The sequence below is a fragment of the Mustela erminea genome, chromosome 1 (assembly GCF_009829155.1).
Source record: "Mustela erminea isolate mMusErm1 chromosome 1, mMusErm1.Pri, whole genome shotgun sequence".
Lineage (NCBI taxonomy): Eukaryota > Metazoa > Chordata > Mammalia > Carnivora > Mustelidae > Mustela > Mustela erminea.
Genome location: NC_045614.1, coordinates 109135265 through 109158178, shown reverse-complemented (window position 1 = coordinate 109158178; position 22914 = coordinate 109135265). Strand labels below are relative to the sequence as shown.

The window sequence follows — 22914 nt, the reverse complement described above, 5'->3', positions numbered from 1 at the left end:
CTTTTCACAAACCTGCCTTATAGAATTTAAAGTCAAGAACCCAGTGGCTACTGTTCAGGAGAAGGATCACACAAAGGTCAGGGTTTAATTCAATGGTATGGACAGGATATATTTGTGTGTCCGTGTCTGGTACACTGCTGAGGGTGCTGGGGGATGAAAATATAAGAAAGAACTAATGTGCGCTAGTAGGACTGGTGTGAGGTGTGGCTCTGACAAATGGTAGACAAGTGCTGTTAAAAAGGTATCATGAGAAGGATGGTAAGAAAAAAAAAATTGTAAATTCTACCTGAAGGGATTGGAGAGGATTGGAGAAGATTCAAGGGAGGAAGTAATATTAGCTCCATGTCTTTAAAGATAAATAAAGACAGAGGCACTTCAGGTGGAGGAAAAAAAAAATTGCAAAGGTACAGAGAGTAGAATTTAGTGAGGATGAGAGTGTTGCCTTATGTTAAGGTGGTAACATTATGACTATATTATAAGATACACAATATTAATTATCTGGCAATTAGAAAAATAATAACCTACTTGCCTTTATGTGGGCATATTGTCTTCTGTTGGGTCCATCTGCTTATTTTATGCCAGTTGGATTCTTGCATTGATGTTATATGTCTTGTGCTTATGGGCATTTGAATTTGTGACCCCTGGGACTGAGTAAAAAGTATGAGTGAAAGAGGTGGGTTGGTGGAATCTCTGTAATAAGAGGCCATTGATCTGGGTTTTGGTAGATGGACAGAGAAAAAACAAGAGTATGAAGGATCAAAGTAGAGAGGGTCTGGAGGCCCCAGGAAAAAAAGTGGTAGGCAGAACTTGAGTTTTTTTTGGAGAGTTTTAGGAACCAAACTGGACAAGGAAAATAGAGAGCAATTCAAATTAATGTGCATTTATTGAAGTCATGCCTTGCACCAACATTACTCATAGGTATGGTGGTGGATATTGAGATATATCAGTACATTGTCCTGATGTTATAAGTTACAAGGAATGGAAACAGACATGTTAGCAACTATTGCACAAAGCAGAAGACAGTAAGAGCTACTAGTTTGCCATGGAAATATGGAAGATAGATTTATTTTGACTGGAGAGGGTTAGGAAATATTTCTGAAGAATTGTATTGAAGGTGAGATATAAAGATTAGCGAGGCCACTGATATGCAAATGACTATGATTGAAAGAAAGCAAAATACGCAAAAAAGGAGGCCATAAAATGCAAGAACTATTTCAGAAATTAAGACTAGGTTATGAATTCTGTTTTATTATAAGATTAGATCATCAAGCATCTTCAAAGCTGTGCCCTTGAATTTGGACTTCAAATTCGATCGGAAGCCATTGAAGATATCTGCTATAATGGGGTTGATTTTTAAATTCAGGGGTTCCAGGGGGCTCCATTATTGCCATACCTTATAGCTCCAAGAAAGAGCTAGGTTTGTGAGGAATTCTCCCAGACCATCATACCATAGGATGATAAGTCAGGATTGGAATTCCTTATTATTTGGCTTAAAGATCAGATATGTATTGAGATTCACAGACCTCACTCCTTAATATGAGTTTGATGACCCCTGCATCTCCACCCGTACCCTTGGGCTCTTATAGCATTTGATTCATTCTCTGTGTTTCTGGCACTTAACATGCTGCCTGACAAGTAATAGGTACTCAGTAAATGTTTGCTGAATAAATGAACAAACTACGAACTTGTTTTAACATGTGGAGAAGAGCCTGGTTATCAGTGCTTGAGTAAACAGTCTACCCAAGAGCATCTGGTTTTCAGCGGGGCTGAAAGCTAGCCTTTGATACTTCCCCTTTGGTCTCTGAGTTCTTGGACAAATAGCTCATTTTCCTGAGATGAGTCTCCTTCACTTGAAACAAATTTGTCTTATCCCCAACCACTAAGAAGCAGTCTCAGATGTGCTCCCCCACCCCCAGGGGGCTGATCCTGTTGCAACTTCACCAAGTCAAGCTTCCCATCTCCCTGACTTACTTCCTTGTTGAAATTTGAAAGGAGCAGAGATTGAAGGTTGCCATAAAATGACAAAATATATTTCAAATCTTTCTCTTATAAACACTAAAAAGGAACAACTAACTTACATATGAAATACAATTTCATATGCAGAGGTAATTGAGCCATTTTAAAGTTCTAGTATTATACCAGATACCTATTTTCTGAAAAAATTTTATATCCCTTTTTATAATTGCTACTGATACTTTCATAATCTTGACAACTGCGTATATTAATAAACATGCCAATAAGTACAAACCAGTTTTTAAAGAAATTTTACAAATCACTACTTAGGAAACATTTTATCAAGTGAAAAGATTTTGTCCACTATGGAAAGAGTGGTGAGTGGTTAAAGCTTTGTCTTATATTCTCTCCAAAGTATATTTTTAAAGGTTTCATTTTTGCATAACACAGATGAAATCTAAAAACTATTTGGGTAGAGTTGGGTTCCAGCTCTCCAGTTTATAAGAGATACTCATGAATACTCAGTGGTATGCTGTTGTTACCTGTAATTAAAGTAAAGACACCATGTGCCTGGAATTGTGTGTGTGTGTGTGTGTGTGTGTGTGTGTGTGTGTGATCTATGACAACAGTATTCTCACAAGTTGGAATGCGGAAAAGGACTATTTCTAAATGTATTTTCTTCAAGTTCTGTGCTCATCTTCCTTGCCATGACATTTGAAAAGGTGTTCATGTTCCTGGTGTTCTCTCCTAACCCTGGTGCTCTGCTTGCCCTGAAAGCCTACAGAGCCATATGCAAAGGGATTAGGTCTCAGCTTTGGTCCCAGGAGTCATCCCTTCACATAGTGCAGGCTCATTGCAGGGATATCAACATTCAGAGCATAGGTACAGGGCGCCAGGGTGGCTCCGGTTAAGCGTCTGCCTTTGGCTGATCCTGAGGTCCTGGAATTGAGCCTCACCCTTGACTCAGACTCCCCGCTCAGCAGTGTCTCCTTCTCTCTCTCCCCGTACTCCTGTTCTTGCTCCTTCTTTCTCTCTCTTTCAAAAAACAAATAAAATATTTTTTGAAAATACAAGTATAGGAAAACAAACAAGAAAGAAATCTTGCTTTGACAGAGTTATATATCAAGGTATATGTTTGTAAGTCAGGTGCTCAGAAATCTTGAGACGTTTCCTTTATGTAAACTTCAGTGCTGTTTGAGGGACTCCTCTTGTTCTTCAAGTTCTCTTTCAAGATTTTCTGTCTCATTGGTGTACACCACAGTCTTTGATAGTTTTCCCTTGCTTAGAGATCATCTTTACAGCTTTCCAAAGTTCTCTCAAAAACGAGAGGCCTCTAGGTTCTTAGGAGGGAGTATGAAAAAGGGGGGGGGTGGTAAATAGGCATCAAAGATCTTACTCAGCATGCATCTCAGAACTGAATCAGCTTTACACACACACACACACACCAAAGTCATCTTTTTAGAAAAACGTGATCTGAAACCCAAAACCAAAGTCAAAAAAAAAAAGAAAGAAAGAAAGAAAGAAAGAAAGAAGGGATGAGTGAAAGAAAGGAGAAAAAAAGAAAGAAAGAGAAGAAGAAAGAAAGAAAGAGAAAAAAATAAAATAACAGAAAGAAGGAAGGAAGGAAGATTTGTTGGTGTGTGTTTACCAAACTGTTTTATTTTCCACAAATGACTATACTTTCCATCTTCTCTTAAAGTTAATGTGTCTGTGTAACTTGTTCTAACCAGTGCAATATGGAAGGCAGTTCTCCTTGCTACACCTCGACTTCCTAAATTAACATAAATTACCATAAATTACCATAAGATCCTTCCTATGCCTTCTCCCTTCCTCTCTTCTCCTCTCCTCCCTTTTTCTCTTCTTCCCTCCTCTCTTTACTTAAGGCTGGATAGAAGAACCCAGAGGAGGTTTTTGAGGCCCTAGAGAATTGCCTGGCCTGGGTGGAAGGATTCTGGATCTTTGAGTCACTGCTTATAGGAAAGCTGCACAGGAGAGTTGCTTGGAAGGAAATGTCCTCCTAAGACTTTGTGTCAATGAGAAGTAAAGTTTGACTGTGACATTGGTTTTGAGATTATGGCATTTATTTTTCCATTGTAGTTAGCTTTTACTCTAAAACAAGGATCACGTAGGATATTTTCTGGTCAGCGAGGGAGGATACATTTGGTCTCTCTATGAACACAGTGCTTTTGTTTCAGGGAATGTGCCTTGATCAACACGAAGACCTAGTAGGTATGTTTCTGTCAGCCGAATATAATTGCGATTACATCTGATGCTGACAGCCAGTGACTCTGGACCCTTAACAAGGTCATGAATGCTGAGTCTGAGACCATCCCTGTGGTGGTTTTGGACTCAGCTGTCATGGTATATGAATCCTATGGTAAAAATCAAAGTAGCTAACCATGTGAAGAATTCGGGTACCGTACATATAACACAATGAAGCTTAGTGCAAAATTGTGAAGATTTATCACATATAAATTTCTGTGCGGTGGTTTGGGTTGTTTTCCTTTTGTTTAAAAAAAAAAAATCAAGAGACCATAAAACCATTTGAGAAATAACTGTGAGTATCCAAGGAACTGAAACATTCTCCTCATTATAACTGCTGTGACTCATTATTCTCAGGGGATGGGAATCAGACCACAGTTTAGAATGGTGATAACCATTACCTACATTTTATTGAGTACCTGTCAGGATTTAGACCAGACACTTTACTCTTACTGCAACATACAGCATTAGGTATTTGTATCCCTGTTCTGCAGATGAGAAAGTAAGGTTTAGGAAGCTTGTATATAACTTGCTCAAGGTCAAACATCTGTCCTGTGCAAAAATCAAGATTCTGAAGTTCATGTTCCCAATTGGTTCCCAATGCTCCCATCATGGGCCTCTAGAATATTTATTTTTAATTATATTAGATACATCCTTTTCATGTATAATGCTCCCTATCATAAAATATATGTTTTTTATCTCTTTTCTTGAGTGAGATCAAAACCCAAGGGATACCATATTTGTCAAGACAATTGTATTGTAATGAATTTACATCATTACATGAATCTAAGATTTTCTTAGATTCTCTGTCATTGGACATGTCGGGCACCCAGCTTCCCCAGCGATCTGCTTCTTCCTCTTCCTTTCCCTCTGCTTCTTCCTCTGCTTGTGTTCTCTCTGCCTCTCGCTCTCTCAAATGAATGAATAAAATCTTTAAAAATAAATAAATAGGCAAATAAATAAATACCCAATGTAAATGAGGTTAGTCTTGTTAATCAAAACTCATCATGCTTGTCCAATTCCTAAATCATTTATTGCTTTTGTAAAATCTGAGAGTTAGTCCCGAGATCTGTTCAGCCCTGGATAAGTCCTGTGCCTTAGAGAAGGTGTCTTCCTTTCCTCTTTCCTTTTAGCCTGCAAAAGTCAGTCAGACTGACCACCCTCCAAAAGTCAGTCTTCACACTGAGCTTAGAAAGGGAAGACAGAATTAGTAGTAATGAGGAATAATATATATGTTAAAAGATAGCATTGAGAAATGCATTTATGTGGGAAAAGGAGAAAGCTTGCTGTATGATCTGCTGTTCCCTCTGTCTCCGAGAAGCTAAAATTAAAAATTGATAAAGACAGATAACAACATTAAGGGGATGCTCTGATGGACAGAGGCTGTCTATTAGAAAAACGGAAGTACTTATCTGTAACAGAATCAGCCCCAAGGACGTGTCGCAAGCATCGAGGCGGGGTGAAGTTTGACATCACTGATTACCAAAGGTCTGGAGGGAAATCCCAGGATTCCCACAATGTTGCAGTGACCAGAGAACCATGCTGCTCCTGGTAACCATACTTCCTTTTGTCCTTTCTCATAGGTCCTATGGTTTAGAAGCAGCCTGCAGCACTACCTGGCACAGCTCAGCTCCTTCTGAGCCGTGAACTTCTGAGTTTGTTCCCACAGTAGCCATCACGTCCTGTTTGTCTCCCTGATGCTGCACCCATTCTTTACCCTTCCACAGGTGTTCTTTTGCCACCTAGTTTGTTAGAAATCTTTTTATACCATGAGCATTGGGTGTTATACACAACCAATGAATTGTTGAACACTGCATCTGAAACAAATGATGCGCTATCTGTTGGCTAACTGAATTAAAATTAAGAAACAAATAAGTAAAATTAAAACCAAAAAGAAAGAAATCTTTTTCTATTCCAAACCATTTTTATAAGCATTCCTCCTGACCCGCCGACACACTCACTCTGGGCCTCCTTTGTCGTTGGAAATATTCATGAACCTGCAGTTAAACTTTTGCTTTTGGGGTCATGGTCAACGAACTTGGTTATAGAAGGTCAAACAGTAAGTATTTCTAGCTTGCTAAGCCATGCAGTCTCGACTCTGCCCCTGTGATATGAGAGCTGCCATTGACTGTCCTGAACCAACACACAAGGCTGCTCCAAAGTGCTTTTCAGAAATAGACAAGAGTAGTTTCCAGAAACTGACAACAGTAGTTTAGGGACTGGTAGTTGATAGAACTTTGTATCACTTGAGAGTCGTGCATTTTTCTTCAGCCAGCTTTCCTTTGAAAGTCTTTCTTTGTGGAATTATGCCTCTCCTGTTCTCTGTGAATAGTTTTGAAATCTCCTGTTTTGAAATGCAGATAAATGTCTTTAATGTCATCACGCTTCCTATCCCTTTGAGACTATGGCCAGTCTAGGTTGGCACTCTAACTGGCATGGATTTTAAGAAGCACAGAACAAGCAAATGCAACTTTAAAGAATTTTCATTTTTTACATTTGTGGAATTCTGTTCTTTTAAATTTCTTTTCTTTTTCTTTTTTGGTCTTTGGAAGGATGTTAAAGAAGAGCCAGTTCATAGCCTTGAGGTACACACTTGTTCCTTTCTTCTTTATTTTTCTCTCCAGTTTTCCACCAAACACTGCCCCAAACCCATCTTCCCCAGCAAACTCAAGCCACAAATATTTCATCCCCTTACCACCAACCTCTGACTCAAAGGCCTGTATTTTGCAGATTGACTAAAATATTCTTGCTAAATTTTTTTTTCTTTTTTTTCCTTTTCTCTTTTCTCTATTCCCAAATTCAAAAGTCAAGGAGCTAGGGCAAAGAGGGAGAGGATATGCCTACTGGAGGGCAGGTCAAAACCCACAAACATGCCTCACTGTAATTTTTCATCTTGTCAAATATTAATTTTAGTATTTTTATTATCATTATTATTTGAGGTATGTTCTAATTACTTGTGGGGGGGCACATACTCGTACACAGTACCTATACAAGAGATCAGTGTAAGTGGCCTTAGGGTACATTGTCTCCTACACGTTTAGGTGGTGCATCTCCCAGCTGAAAGCTGGTAGGGAGGGAAAGGGAGAGACTTGGGCTATGGCATCTCTGCCACACATTGGTCAGCAAGCACCTCCTCACAGACTAGGCCATCTCCCTCTAAGACAAAGTGAGCAAACAGAAGAAGGCATCCAGGGCCGCACTGCAGTTAGCCTGTAACCAGCTCCTGTGCTTCCCCGGGTTGTCTTCCCACAAAAGGCGGGAAGCCTAGAAATGTGGAGAGGGACTGGTGTCCGATGGGGTCACTGTTAGGGGACACTGCAGGGAGGACCTCTGTGATGACCCAGAGGCCTGAACTAAACCTGGGGCAGCAGTCATTCTTGGTGTGGTGAGAAAGCTTTAAAAAACCTTTGCAGCCCTGGTCTTGGCTTGCGGTGGGCCGTCTTCACCAGGGGCTGGGAAGAGGTTTGCCTGATGTCATCATTTGGCATCTGCTGAATGTAGAAAGAACTAGGGCTGGTCGTGTAAGAGTTGAGGAACAGTAGGTTTGGGGCCTTAAAATAGAAGAGTAATAAAATAGGAAGGAAGCTTAGTGATTATCTAGTAATCCAATTACCTTCTTTTACACATAGGGGAAAATGAAGCTTTGACCGGAAAAGGGAATCCTTTTCCCTAGCCAGTTAGTCCAGACAGAGCTCTGCATTACCCATGATGATTAGAAATAATAACTTGGTGCAAGAGAAGCCACAAGTGAGTGAGAGGAAGGTATAGTGTCCATCTTGCTTTGAGAGGTTGAGCTAAAAATTTGTTTTTTCAAGGGGTTTCTCCAAACCACCTGGAAGGTGGCTCCTTGTTTGCCTCTCATGTCCAGACTTCCCTCCCTGGAAGTAAGGAGGAGCCAGCTGCTCAGGTGATTCCAATTTGCTTATCTCCCCATTAGAGAATCACCAGCACTAGACACCAATGATGTTTAACAATGCCACACATTGGAATCTCCTGTGGGACTTCTAAATTTTTCCATAATGCTCCTTTCCAGATTCTGTTCTTCAAAATTCTGATTTAATTGGTTTGGGGTCACACCCAGGCATCTGTATATTAGCACCCCCACCCCCACCGCATGTATCACAATGGGTGGCTAGATTTGAGAAACACGAAGCTAAAAGAAGCCTGAGAGCTGAAGCATGGAAGGGGATGGCAACACAGAAGTAGAAGCATAAAGAGACCAGTCCGGGAAGATGTGGCTGAAGACAAACTAGGTCTGAAGAGAACTGTTGCTCAAACGAATAAGAAAGCAGGGACAAGAAGCTGGTGGGCCTCTTTGGGAGAGTAATGAGGTTCGAACAGGCTCAGGTGGAAGCAGTTTAGAAGCCTGATTACTAAAAGAGCAGGACTCGGAAGGAAGTCTGTGGAGACAGATCTCTCCACTCGTTCTAGACTGAAGTGTCTTTGGTTTTCTCACCAAGAAGAAAGAACAAAGGACAAGCGACTCAGAGGAAAGTTTTTGGAATTGACAGGTAAAGAAAAAATAATGGGGCAGTTCTAGAAGGGAGAACGTGTCTTACTGTCAGTAATTCTAGAGCCTTGGACCTTCAGATAACAAGGTCAAAAAGCTCCTATAAAATGAACGGTAGGATTTTCGGACCAGGGGGCCTGAAAGATCTCTAGGGGAAGCCCCCTCACTTCCTTGAAGGGAACTTGAATCCCAGAGAGGAGCAGGGACTTGACTAAGATCACCTGAAAGCCAGGGTTCTGACCTCCGCTTGTCCCTGGGAGAGTCTGCCCAGTGTGAGAGTTAGAAACACACACTCTGGAACCAGCCTGTTGAGTTTGCTGCCCTCATGTACTGAGTGTGTGCTTTGGGGTAGTTACTTATGGTCTTTGTACCTCGGTTGCCTAATCTATAAAATGAGGTTTAAGAGAGTCAAACTTAATCATGGGTTGTTGGATGGATTAAGTGAGTTAATATCCATAATGCATTAAGAATGATGCCTAGCGTGGAAGCTGTATTAAAAATATTAGCTGTAATTGTTACACCATGCTGTTTTATTTAGCTGATAAAAACACATTTCAGTGAAGAAGACTGTGATAATACCTTGTCTGTGTGAGGATGGATATTTGGAGAAAATGTAGATTTATCAAGGTGCTCTGTTTTTTTGTTTTTTTTTTAAATAACAGTCTTAAAGGGATTAGAATGTAGGTGAATCCCCAAGTTGTATCTTTGCACACGCAATTTCTTTAAAGTGCAGGTTTTGAGCCTCATTCCAGATCAGCTGAAAGAGAATCTTTGGGAGGTACGGACAGGGAATTTGTATTTTCCGATTGTGGGTCAGGTAGTGCTGTAAAACTTTCAAGCATGACGCCTACTGCCCCTTGCTGAGGAAGTAAGGTGACCTTCCATGGTAAGACACCAAGACCTTCTTTCTTGCCTGAGATATGTCCTATCCCTTTTTTCACTGTTTCAGATATGGAAATTGAGGTTTAGAGAGGTGGGATAACTTGCCCATAGTCATTAACTTTGTAATTAACAGATCGGAGACTCTGAAACCAAATCCTTTAGACTCCAGACTGGCCATCCTTTCAGTTACCAGGTGCTCAGGAGGAAGTAACTTGCCACTTGGCTTCAGTTTTCTTATCTGTAAAATGGGATAATATTTGTATTTACATCATAAAGTGTGAAAAGTAATGCCTTTCAGACATATTGTGGAGAAACTTGCCCATAGAAGCAATTGCATAGTAAGTGTTGTTTCTGCTCTGGATATTGGCTTTGTCATATGTACTCTACTTTCCAAATATTTCCTTCTACAAGCGTTTACTTGACATCCACTTGGTGCCTGCTACTGTGTCAGACTACTGAAATAAATAAATGGTAATGTGAACTTTGTCTCCAAGAGCCAACTACTCCGTTAGAAACTATAAGACAAGATGTGATCAGAAAGAACAAAGAGCCATACCGTCTTAGTAAAAACAAAACTTGTCTACCAGGAGCCCTTAAGAAATGTGTCATTCTGGGCAGTTCTATTTTCTAGATAAACATGTGCTCTTTAAAGAGTATTTTTAAAAAATATTAGAAGGTAGATATTTCTTAGAATAAGGCATACTTCTCTGTCTTTTTAACCAAGAATAGTATGCTCCATGTGAACTCATCCTAATGATTCAGGATCCCATTGTGAACATTTTTATGGGGTTGTCATCCATGAAAGTCCTTAGGATCTTCTGAGGTGTACCTTTCTCTTTATTCTTGTGTTCGTTTTTGCTTTTGTTTTTAATTTTTCTCTTTCATTGTTGCAATAACTCATTTCCCCACCAAAGTCACTGTGACCCATCAGAAAGAATAAACACTTGGGAAACAATTTGATCTGTATTTGTACACTAACTCTGCTAGTCTGTGTGAACAAAGGTCATTCATTCATTCATTCATTCAACAAATGTTTGTGAATGTCCCATTATTATGTCAGGAATTCTTTATTTATTAGGATATGAATATATCTTTGCATGTCTTACATATATGTAAGTTTTTGTCTTCAGGACACTGTAATGTGGTACTTTCTTAACTATTCATAGCATAATTTCTTCACATCTTTAAAGTGAAACTGAGGCAATGACTAACATTGCCGTGTTAGGAACTTGGGGTGGGGTGTATTTGGAGAGAGAAACAGTTAGACACAGATAGGATTCGAATTCAGGAAATCTCTTACGCTCTCATTCTGTATTAAAAAGCATTATGGAGCACTTCCAGGCACTGTTCTAGGCCTTGGAGATCCAGCAGTGAACAAGGCAATCTGCTCCTATTGAATTTACATTCTTGTGGGGGAAAACTGACAATGTACAAGTAAATAAATAATACAATTTTAAATAAGTGATCTAAAAATATATATAGAAGTCCATAGAGTATGAACCAGAGATAGGAAGGTCTCTCTCTTTTTCTCCTGGTTTCTCTCAAAACAATGTTCATAAATGTGTTGCTTAAGACATAAATCCTCATGATTGATTAATTAAATATCAAACATTATTGCTAGGTACTAGCCTTTACCATGTATCAGATCCCATTCAAAAAAAAAATCTCTAAATTTCAAGATCTCTTATTATATAAAATTTATTTCCTCCCCTCAACCAATTTGTATGTTTAATTTACTTAGAATAAAATTTACCAGGACAAATTATTGAAATAAGCATGGTCCATGGGTGGTAATTTGTCCACAGCTGGTGTGTTGAATGTGAAGGGATTACATGAACCTGGTAATGTGACCTTCATACACAAGATAGAACTTGTAAAACCCTTTTGTAAAAAGGGTAAAGCAAGGCCCAAAGGAAGTCGAATGAACATAACAAAGAAAATGAAGGGACTCGTGAGGATCAGGACTAGCAAAATAATTGATTTTTAATGTTTAAAAACTTCTATTTTTTATATACCCCAAATCTTTTCATTTGTTATGATAAAATAAAAGGCATCTTAAAATTTTTAAGTTAAGCTTCTTCTGTACTAAGACTTGGAACAAATGGAGCGAGGACAGGTGAAAATAGATGGTGCCCTTACTTTGAAGGGAGCCAGTAAGCTAATTTAGCAAATTGGTGGGGGTGGGGTGCTCTAAAGAGTTTGTTCTTGGGTTCTCAACTTCCTGCCGTAGTTCTTTTTTCAAATTTTATTTTACTACTAATTCCTCAGCCCATCACATACATAGCCCATAAACATGTAAAATTGTTTTGCTATAAATTATAGATAATATTTAGTATATTTTCTATAGATTAGACAAATTTATGTTTAAAAAAACCCCCAAATCTCTTATTATTCAATATGAATGTCCCTCACTATTACTTTCTTAGCGGTCGTTCATCTAATCACTCCTAAGAATGAGGCTCAAGAGCCGAATGTGCCACTCACTCTTGAAATATATGATATTAACATGTCTTTTAATCAGCTATTTAGCTACAGAATATTAGCAATAATACCCACTCTATGAATTTGAGCTATATATACCTGCTGTATCTCACCATTTTTGACCTCCAAAATAACAATTCAGACAGTACACAGATAGAGTTCAGACAGTACACAGTTCAGAATATGACTATCAAATGAGACATATGTGGACATAATTTCATACTGAAGTATAACAAATGTGACTCACTATTTCTGTAGCAATAAAATGTTGACCCCCATGTGTGTAAGATATACTCTATGAATTGGATCACCATGACATATTTAAAATAATAATATATGAACGGAGATGATTACACAAGCATATGAATAATTACAATACAAGGTATGCACTGAAGCAAGAAAAGAGAAGCTTTGACTGGATCTGATGATAATTTATCATCTTCTAGTGTTTGACTATAATAAATGATCAGATAGTAGTCTTAAGCATTCAGGGTGAGAAGCATATCCTTTGGTCTTCTGTTGTTTGTTTTGTTTTGTTTTTGTTTTTGTTTTGCAATTGGTCCAAGACCATTTCTTATTTTTAGATCCACTTCTGATTTTCAAGTTGTTTGCCACTCCATGAATTCAGTGCTGAGCAAATTGTTATTCCTCTTTTATACTCCCCATATGAATGTAACTGACCATGAGAAAGTTTTTCCAACTTCTCTCAATATTAATCAATTTAAGCTATATTTGTTTTAAAATCTCAGAAGATCTTTCATGTATATTAGAGGTTGTCAAGCATTTTTTTGTGAAGGGTCAGATAATAAATATATTAGACTTTTGGGACCATATGCTTGCTATTGAAGTTCTTTCAATTCTGCTGTTGTTGTTCAAAAGCATACATATATAATACATAAACAAACAAATATTGCTGTGTCTAAAAATTTCTTTTCCCCAAATACAGGCAGTGGGGGCCATATTTGGTCCATGGATTGTAATTTGTCCACAGCTGGTCTAGATGAAGGATTACACTGCAGATTCTTAACTTGGCTTCCAGCTATGGGAGGTGGGTTGGAATGTGGAAGAGATTCATAAAATCTTTGAAAATCAAACACAATCATTTATGTATATGTCAGTATGTACATTTCTTTCTTTTGCCTTTTTCTTGCATTTATTGTGTGAGGCTATTGCTATAATCAGATTCCCAAAACAGGTCTATGAGAAAAAAATGAAGGCCACTACAAGTGGAGTATTTTCTGAATGAACCCAATGAAATTCTGGAGGTTTTTAGGGACGTGGACTTTTCCTCAATTTCTGAAAACAACTCAACTTGGAGTTTTCTGACAAAGAATAAAGAACCCCATGTGGTAGTGACATCCTCCTTAGCTGACATTGCAAGATCACCCTCACTGATAGACCTCTGTCTCTATTCACGATCTCTATTTTCCAGGTGGACTAGGTGACCATTAAGGTCCTCCAACCCTGAGATCTTCTGGTCTTCTATTTGCCTCCAAAAGGCCTACTTTTATTTTTCCCCATTTTCTTAAGTTAGTTTTGTTTTTTCTTTTTTTTTTTCTAAATTCAGTTCAGCACATTACTCAATCCTAAGAAAACTTCTCTGTAGATATGTATTTCCCCATAGTTCTTCCAGAACTCATTGCATATACATCCAAGTCATGGATGCTACAGGAACTTCTTATCAGGTCCTCACATTGCTGCAAAACCCTACCATATCCAAAGCCTGATGTCATGGTAATTACAGCTATTCAAATGTCTCCTAAATTCTAATTTGGGGGCAGGTTATAGATAAGTTTCCTGTGCATAAGCTTGCATGTGTCTGTATTTGCATGTTGTGATGTTAACATGGCATTAGAGCAAGATGGACTCGAGTTTCTCCTATCATTATCATTTGCCAGATGCCAAATTCTAAACTGAAATGGATCAGACTATTCACTGACCAATTGAATACAGGAGAGAGATGTTGAATGATAACTTTCTTATGTAATATATTCTTAGATTTAGAGAGACTGCTCAGTTTACAAAAAGGTTTTGTTTTGTTTTAGGATTTTATTTGTTTATTTATTTAGAGAAAGCGAGAGAGAGAGAGAGAGAGAGAGAGAGAGAGGAGGGGCAAAGAGAGAGGGAGAGAGAGGATCTCAAGCAGACTTTGTGTGTGGGCTTGATCTCACGACCCTGTGGTCATGACCTGAGCTGAAATCAAGAGTCCAACACCTAACTCTCTGAGTCACTGAAATACTCCAAAAAAGTTGTAATTGTCCACTTTCTTCATAGCTTTTCAAGGGATCAAGGGTGCTCTGGGTTTATTACTAGAATTCTGTGGGCTTCCTTGGAACTGTGAATAAAATCCCTGGGAGTCTCAGTTGTAGAAAGAAAGTGTAGAGGATGAGAAATAAAAAGCTTTCACATTTTTTCCCCTATAACTCTGCTGTAAAGAACCAGGAAAGTAGTAATATGGGGTTTGACTCCCACTTCCTCATTTGTTAGAGGACCTGTGTAGACAAAATGAAAACATCATTTCAACATAGGTAGATTACAGGAGAATCAATGAAGGACAAGAATGCTTAAAACATGCCAAACTGAGGAAGTAAACTCAAACAATAAACAAAAAAGTATAGATATCTTAGTCTATTCAGGCTGCTATAATGAAATACCATAGATTAGGTAGCTTATAAACAACAGAAATTTATTTTTCACCATTCTGATGGCTGGGAAGTCCAAGATCAAGGCACTGGCAGATTTGGTTCTTGTGAAATTCTGTTTCCTAGTTCTTAGATGGCAGTCTTCACTCTCTGTAACCTCACATGGTGAAAGGGAGAAAGAACTCTCTGGGGCTCCTTTTATAAGGGCATGAATCCTATTCATAGGGGCTCTACCATCAAGACCTAATTATCTCCCAAAGGCCCCACCTCTAAATACTATCACATTGGGGATTAAATGTCTGTCTATGAATTTTGGACTGGACACAAAATTTTAATGTATTGCAGCATGCTTACTAGCTGAGTTTTGTACTGAATGGTAGCAAAAGTAAAGATTATGACCTGGGGGAAGATGGTGGTGGAGTACAGGAGGTCATAATTTGAAAAGACTCAGGGGTAAAGAGAAACAACCTGTAGGAACAGCTGGCTAAATAATTTGGAATAGGGCGTTTGTCCAAAGGAATAAAAAAGATGAGGGATGAGGTCTGATTAGATTTTTTCCAGGACACAAAGATGAGTGATTGTAAATTCTGAGTCAGGGAAGGAGAAGCATGATAAAAATCCTGTTGAGACAAGACTGATGATCACACATCAGTTGGGAGAGAGTGCTGACAATGAAATGAGGGCAGGAGGAAGGTACAGTGGGCTGAGGGTATAAGAGATGGGGGCTGCAGTCAGAGAAATCATTACTTTTAAGGCACAATTTGTTAGGATAGAGAATGAAACACAAAATATGGGAATTAGAGGATTTGGTACTTGAGAGAAGAAAAGATCACTCCCTCAGAGTTAGAAACTGATGAGTTGACACTAGATATATAGACTTTGTTGGGAAGATTGGGAGTTTGGTGTACACAATATAGGGTTATGGCAGAAGCAAGCTGTGGCCAATCAGATCTTTAGACAGGTGGTAGTGGGAAGAGAAAAGTCTTCTGAATTTGAAAGGGAAGTGAACTAATTATGGCGGAATGAAGGATAAACAGATATTGAAAGATACGAAAGAGACTTCCTTAAGAATTTAGTTCATTAGTTCACTAATATAATATAAAATGAAATTTCTTGGATATGACACTTCATTGTTCAAATTTTGGCAAATGAATATTTCAAGATATATTCTATAATGCTTTCTGCCCGAGTAACTTTTCTTTGCCAGGAATGAAGGTGGCATATGGGTTTGATGATGGGGTGAATAGAGTTAAGGAACAGACTGGTCATTCTCAAGCATGAAGTTGAAAAGGCAAGAATTCCATTTAATGAAGAAAAGTTGTTAATGGACTTGGTTTAGCTTATGTAAGTCACTTTCTGGAGGTGGACATATCTCAGGTATAGGAATAAATTTACTCCTCCAGGGCTCTTGGGCATGGTTGATTGTAATTATGAGGCAATTCATTAAAAGACATCAAGATGCTCTTTGGCATCCCTAAAATTAAATATGACAATTAATAATCATAATAGTTATCACAATATCAGAGTAAACTGAAAATATAGAAGTGTTTCCAAACTAAAAATAAAAATAGATTTATGTGATTTGGAATGCTCCTGAGGCTAACTGGAAGACTTGTTCTGGGGAAGATCCAAAAAGGTTGTTATAAAAGGCTTTGGCATTAATGTGAGGGATTGAGAAATTTGATGGAAGAATACAAGGATATACAGAAGAAGTCAGGTTCAGAGTTTTAAATAATTTCTCTCTGAGAACTGGGGTTACTCCTACAGTATTTGAGTATTCAAGTCCCCTTGGAACAATAGGGACCTGAGCTCTCTTTTCTTACACTACATTTGAGAGTCAACTCCTATGAGGAATCTGTAGAATCTCAATATTGAGAATCTGCAGAAAGGACAGATATTCTGTCCATATCATTCACTGACCAGTACTTGCTTTTTTCCACACCGTTTCCTATTCATTTGAAGAAAAAATGGTAACTCTTGTGATTGAGACAGGATCAGTAGGAAATTTTATTCTTTTACAGAAAAAAAAAATCCTCTGAACTATGAAAAACACTTCATATTGCTCAAATTTTGAGATGAATGAAAATTAGAACCATGTGTATAATATATATATAATTTAATAAAGCATGAGCTCTGAAGTCCTACAATCTTAAATTTAAAGCCCAGCTCTTTCATAAATAAATAACAAGCCCAACTCTATCATTTACTAGCTGAGTGACCTTGAACAATTTCCTTATCCTCTCTGAGCTTAAAATTGTCATGTGGAAAACTGGAAAAGCAGACCCAGTGAAATGAATTCCTGTCATAATCAATGACAATGCTTTCCTGCCAATCACAGACAAATAGAGCACAGACCAATGAATGGCCCATGCTGGCTTTTCTGCTCTTTAGGAGGTCACAGTCCATTGGAAAATTAGGAGCACAAAAACTTATGACAAAAGGTAAAAATTAGACAAATATTGGAAGTGTTCTATTTCTGATACCAAGCTATGAAAAACTATCAAAGGAGCAAGATAAATGCCTCATTCATCACTAAATCTCCTACACAGCCTTTCATGTAATATTCACGATAGGTATTGTTGAGTCCCTTGCACATAAGCCTTGGACTAAAATACATTATTAGATGAGTACAGCAATAAATTCACAGAGGATTTTTTTAATCTGAACAATTTCACTACATTATTTTTTAAATGGCTTTCAAGAACACAGATAATAGTAAAATAATTAGGAAATGACTAGTTTTGAGTATTTATTATCTTTGCTTTTAATATAATTTAATTTGAAGTTTAATACTTCATAATAAATTATAATAATGACTATGTTTACAACTGGCTTGGAAAATTCCAGAATATTGAACAGTCTGCTTTCATTAACCAGTATTCTAGCATGGCAGTGGATCTAGGCTAAATTTTTCAGATTTCAGCCTCAGTTTCCTTGTGAAATAAGGTAACAAGACTAGACAGTCTTTAAAGGCACAACCTACTTTGACATTCTATGTGGTCCTCAAAGATTTAGATTTTTTGTGACACCATCTTTCCAAGTGTGTGCACAGTTACTGAGAGAGCCCTCCAGGTCTGCTTTCCTGGAATTCCCCATGCCTCATTCTCACTCTGCCAAAGAAGCCTTTCAGTCAGGAAGTTTAGGAACAGCCAGTGAGTTCCTGGTCTACTTCACTATTAAATGCTGCTTTGTTTTGTTAAGGGAATTAGAGGATATCTAATCAAATATGCTTCTACTTTCAGAGTATTGAGTTTGGATATCCTAAAGGGGAGTAAGCAGGTTTTAAATACCCAGAAAATGTTAAGTATGGGAACTGTTTCAAGAGGCCAAAGGTTGGGTAATTCATGTCTGATGCATCAGTTTATTCTTCTGGGACTGAGGGGTAAAGATCTATGTTGAATACCATATCACTGGGGTGAACTGGTTCTTTTTAGATTTTAGTTTTTCCATCTATTAAATAAGAAAAAAGTAGGCTAGATGGTCTCGGAAGCCTATTAGTTCTAAAATCCCTCTATAAAATTAAGGTTGTGTTGAATTATGAAATAGTAGATTTGGAGATTTTGGGGGAGTTCTGAAAGAAACTTAATGTAAGAGATTTGAGTGGTGACTTCTAGGACAGAACAGGAAGAGCAGGAGGGAAGGCAGACTATTAGGAGATACCTTTTGGGGTTTTCAGGTCACATTCTACAGAGTAGGGTTCTTTTTCTTTTTTCTTTCCTTTCTTTCTTTCTTTTTTTTTTTTTTTCTTCCATTCTGAGTTAATGCAGAGTGTAGGAGAGGTCATCCACAAAAAACAAGCTGGAAAGAAAAAAAAAGAAAAATGATAACTTCCTATCTCTGGGTGTGACTGATTTGACAAAACCATTTGAACAGAGTGATTGTTCTATGAGTAAATTGATACTGAGATTCACCCAAAGGCAAAGCCTCTGAAGATGGGTAGGCTTTAGCTCACTCTTCCTGCCCTGTGGCACTAGCTGATCTCCTTCCTTCCTTTCTCTCAATGATGGTTGCCATCTTTATTTAGAAACCAAGAATCCATTCTCGATTTGCACAGGAGACACTTTGAAGATCTTCTAACTGAGACCATGGATTTTTAAATTGTTAACAGAAACTTTTCTTCAGATAAAATCTTGCTTGGAACACTAATGTACTTAAGACGGGCAAAAGTCAAACTTGCTGGCGTTAAGGAGTGTCTGGAGTCCTACCAGTAGGGACATTTCTTTACATCGGGTGAACCCACTGAGGCACCAGAAACCCTAGAGTTTCGTGAAACCAATTTGAAAGCCACTAATCTATTCTAAACCCCACTCTCATTTTTTGTAATCAAGTCCCCTTAAAGCATTAGGCTCTGGAGTGGGGGTAGAGGTGGGGAGGCGTTGTTGTCCAATTCAATATAGCAAACCCGGGATAAAGGTGATCAAGGAGAAAATGAGAGACAAAGGGAACACTGTTTGGGCCTGCAGACACAGAAAAAGAAAGAACAATTTGAACTGCAGAGAAATGAGGGATAATTCAGATTTGATATAATTACTTTTGTGTGACATTTTTACAGCTTTAAGGGGCCTTTCAAATACGTTATTTTGTTAGTTCAATTCAGCAAGTATTTCCTGGGTACAGATTATATATTTGATCTAATCCAATCAATGTATTGACTACCAGGTATTGTATAGAAAATGTGTAGCACATTATTTCAAGCAGACCTTTCCACCACCCTGTGAAGGAAGCATAGCTGAAGAAAATAAGGTACAAAGAGGTTAAGTAACTTGACCATGACTTATAATATGTCAGTAGTAGAGCTAAAATTTGAACCCAAGTCTGTCTCACTTCAAAACCCGTGTTCCTTTCTCTCTAACCTCAAGGAAACAGAAAATTAAGAAATTCGATGAGATATGGGCTTTGCCTTCAAGTTACTTAAAATCCTCTACACTCAATTGTTGCACAAGTAAAATAGGATTAATTAGCATTGATGAGTCATAATGAAAGGCCAGGAAAGTTTGGAGGAGAAGGATTATTTCAAGTAAGGGACCAGGAAATGCTTTGTGGGGAGGAAATCACTGAGGACTGCGTAGGCATCTGTGAGGCAACTCTATGTCACAAACAAGGAAGCTGAAGTTCAGGGAGCGGGGAGGCTCTTCCACAGTTTTGCAGCTGGTTAGTGGTGACATCAGAGATCCAGGGACTGTCTTTTAGAAGTCAGAGAGAAACAGGAGAGAGAATGTGAACATAACATCAGCGATGTCTGATTTAACCTTCTCACTGATAAATGAATTAGTCTGCACTTTCTCCATCCCTACTTCTGCTAGCATCCGATTGTCTTTCCTGGACTGGTGTAACGACTTTGCCCATAAAGTGATATGCTTATAAACCTTTCTTCCACACAGTTTCCAGATTTATCAATATGAGCGGTATTCTGTTAGTCTTGTCCTTCAAATCCTTTTTAATACTGTGGTGGTGGGTAAGCCAACCTACTCGTGTGATCCAAAACTTGTGTAGAACTAGATACATTCACAATACGTATGTGTGTATGTGCGCGTGCGCGTGCGCGCAAATGAGTACTAGTAAAACTGAGAATCTCTGAATAAGATCAGTGGATTGTAGCAGTATCAATATCCTGATAATAATATTCTTAAGGGTTGTGTAAGTTGTGATTTACCATTGGGGGAATGACGTAAAGGGCACATGAATTCTGTGTAATTCATTACAACTGCGTGTGAATCTATATTGATCTTAAAAAACAAAGTTCATTTAGAAATGTTTTTGCAAAAACTAGAAATTTTGAAATATTTAAGCTTCTCTGAACGTAGCATATAATTATCTTCTTCACTCCCCAGCTCTATTTTTCTGGCACTCTCTGCCCCAGATCTTAAACTGTGCAAACAGAGTTGCTTGCGACTTTCTCACATACACTAAGTTATTTTCCATTTTAGTATTTTGTTTATGGCTGTTGCCCTAGACTGCTCACTCATATCATTAATCCTTACCTGGCAGAGCTAATTTCTTCAGATTGTTTAAGGCTCTTTCTTTGATCCCTCGGATGAGATGATAGACTCTTACTATTTTTATTGGACGTTTGGTTTCTTGTCTTACCTTCTTAGAGAGTGAGACAGTCTTATTTGTTGTTTATTTTCAATGACCTTTATTCTTGCTAATAAGTAATAGATTCTATGTGTTTAACTTGAGTAAATGATTGTGCTTCTTCATATAGTTTGGGGATTATCAACAATAAACCCAATGTTACTGTCTTCTATTCTGTAACTAGACCAGAGTATTCATTTGCAAATTTAAGATGATTGACTATCTTAGTACACTATTTATTAACACTTGGTGATATTAACAGTAATGATTAAGAGCTTAGCTAATTTCATCCTGGGGTAAAATGAGTCCACTGATAATCACAGTGAATCATAGACTGAGATGATCTGTGTAGATAATACACAGACTTGGAGACAGCCCCACCTGAGAAAGCTGGCATTTTACTTCACATATAGAGGGATCGAGAGGTTTTTTGTTTGTTTGTTTGTTTTTGTTTTATTTTGTTTTGTTTAAGTAAAGGCAAACTTGGGGACAGTAACAAAACGGAGCAAACAGAAATAGCATTCATTTATAGCATACTCAGATGTGTACCTATCCTTTAGTCCAACACAGAATTTTACACTCCAATTAAAAACCACCGGCACACACAGGGATTGAAAAAAGAAAAAAAACCTAGGTTCAGAGGTTTGCATTTATTTTCCCTGGGCACCATGTTAAGAAAGGAGTGATGAGAGGGGTGATTTTACTGTGGATGAAGTTTAAATTTTCTGAACTCCTTTCTGTTTTCTGATTCTGCTTTTTACCAGCTGGAGGCAGAATGGATAGATAATCCATTGAGACGTTTATAAAACAGGTTTAATAATAGGTCACCCTGGCTGTCAGACTTAATGAGGGAATGTTTATTTTCTTTCTGAAATCTTCAGAACATAGATGCTGGGTAGTGGAAGTATAGAGTGTAACAGCATTTTTGGTTACAAAAGAATTTGATAGAGGGTGTGATTATCTGACTTTATGGCCAGGGATCCCTGACACTGCCCAACAAAACACCAACCATGCAACTTTCTGAAATTTGCTTTATATGACTGCATGATTTTGAAGAGTCATCTGAGATTTCTTGATTAAGTATGTTTTAGTTTTAATATTCAATATCCTGAATACAGAAACTATAATTATAATTTCTTTTTTGTCCTTTTTAAGGTTTGTAGAAACCCCAGCTCATTTCTCTTGGAAAGAAAGTTATTACCGATCCACTATGTCACAGAGCACACAGACAAATGAATTCCTCAGTCCAGAGGTCTTCCAGCATATCTGGGATTTTCTGGAACAGTGAGTATCAAAGAAGCCAAAATATGTTGTATTTGAATTACTATAAATAGGTAGAGAGTATAAAAATATTGCTTACGGGGCGCCTGGGTGGCTCAGTGGGTTAAAGCCTTTGCCTTCGGCTCAGGTCCTGATCCCAGGGTCCTGGGATCGAGCCCCGCATCGGGCTGTCTGCTCAGCAGGGAGCATGCTTCCCTTCCTCTTTCTGCCTGCCTCTCTGCCTACTTGTGATCTATCTGTCAAATAAATAAATAAATAAAATCTTTTAAAAAAATATATTGCTTACTAGGGCATGTTTCTAAAATCAATAAAATTCAGTCACTATTGTTGGAAAAATTCATTTTCTCCAATAGTATTTCTGGGTTTAAAATTCAGTAGAGGTTTACTCGGTTTACACCAAAAGATCATTATTCCAAGGTGGTATAATTTTGGAGTATCAGAAGGGCTCTCCTCAAACCATAAGAGACTCTTGATCATAGGAAACAAACTGTTGCTGGAAGGGTGGGGGTTTCAGGGAGTAGGGTAACTGGGTGATGGGCATTAAGGAGGGCACGTGATGTAAGGAGGTCTGGGTATTATATGCAACTGATGAATCACTCATTTCTACCTCTGAAACTAATAAGATATTATATGTTAATTAATTGAATTTAAATTTTAAAAAGTTGGGGGCTCTCCTGCCTAACTCTAAGTAACTTCTCCAGTGATTCCCTTGATACCCCAAATCTGTTCCTTTGGCTTAAAAGTTCTTATTTGCTGTTTCAACACAAATACCCGCTGGGAAGGTAAAATATTAAATTTTGTTGTCACTTATGCCTTACTGGGAAAATG

At 38.1% G+C, this 22914-nt stretch overlaps 1 protein-coding gene across 6 annotated transcripts in view; it reads left to right on the top strand.

Annotated features, from left to right (window-relative positions):
- TP63 (tumor protein p63) overlaps positions 1 to 22914 on the top strand; it is a 221858-nt gene that overhangs the window by 60589 nt on the left and 138355 nt on the right. For all 6 annotated transcript variants that reach the window (XM_032337942.1, XM_032337940.1, XM_032337939.1 and 3 more), the window contains exon 2: positions 21961 to 22089. In XM_032337942.1, coding sequence (XP_032193833.1) covers positions 21961 to 22089 — 129 coding nt within the window. The remainder of the gene's footprint in view (positions 1 to 21960; positions 22090 to 22914) is intronic.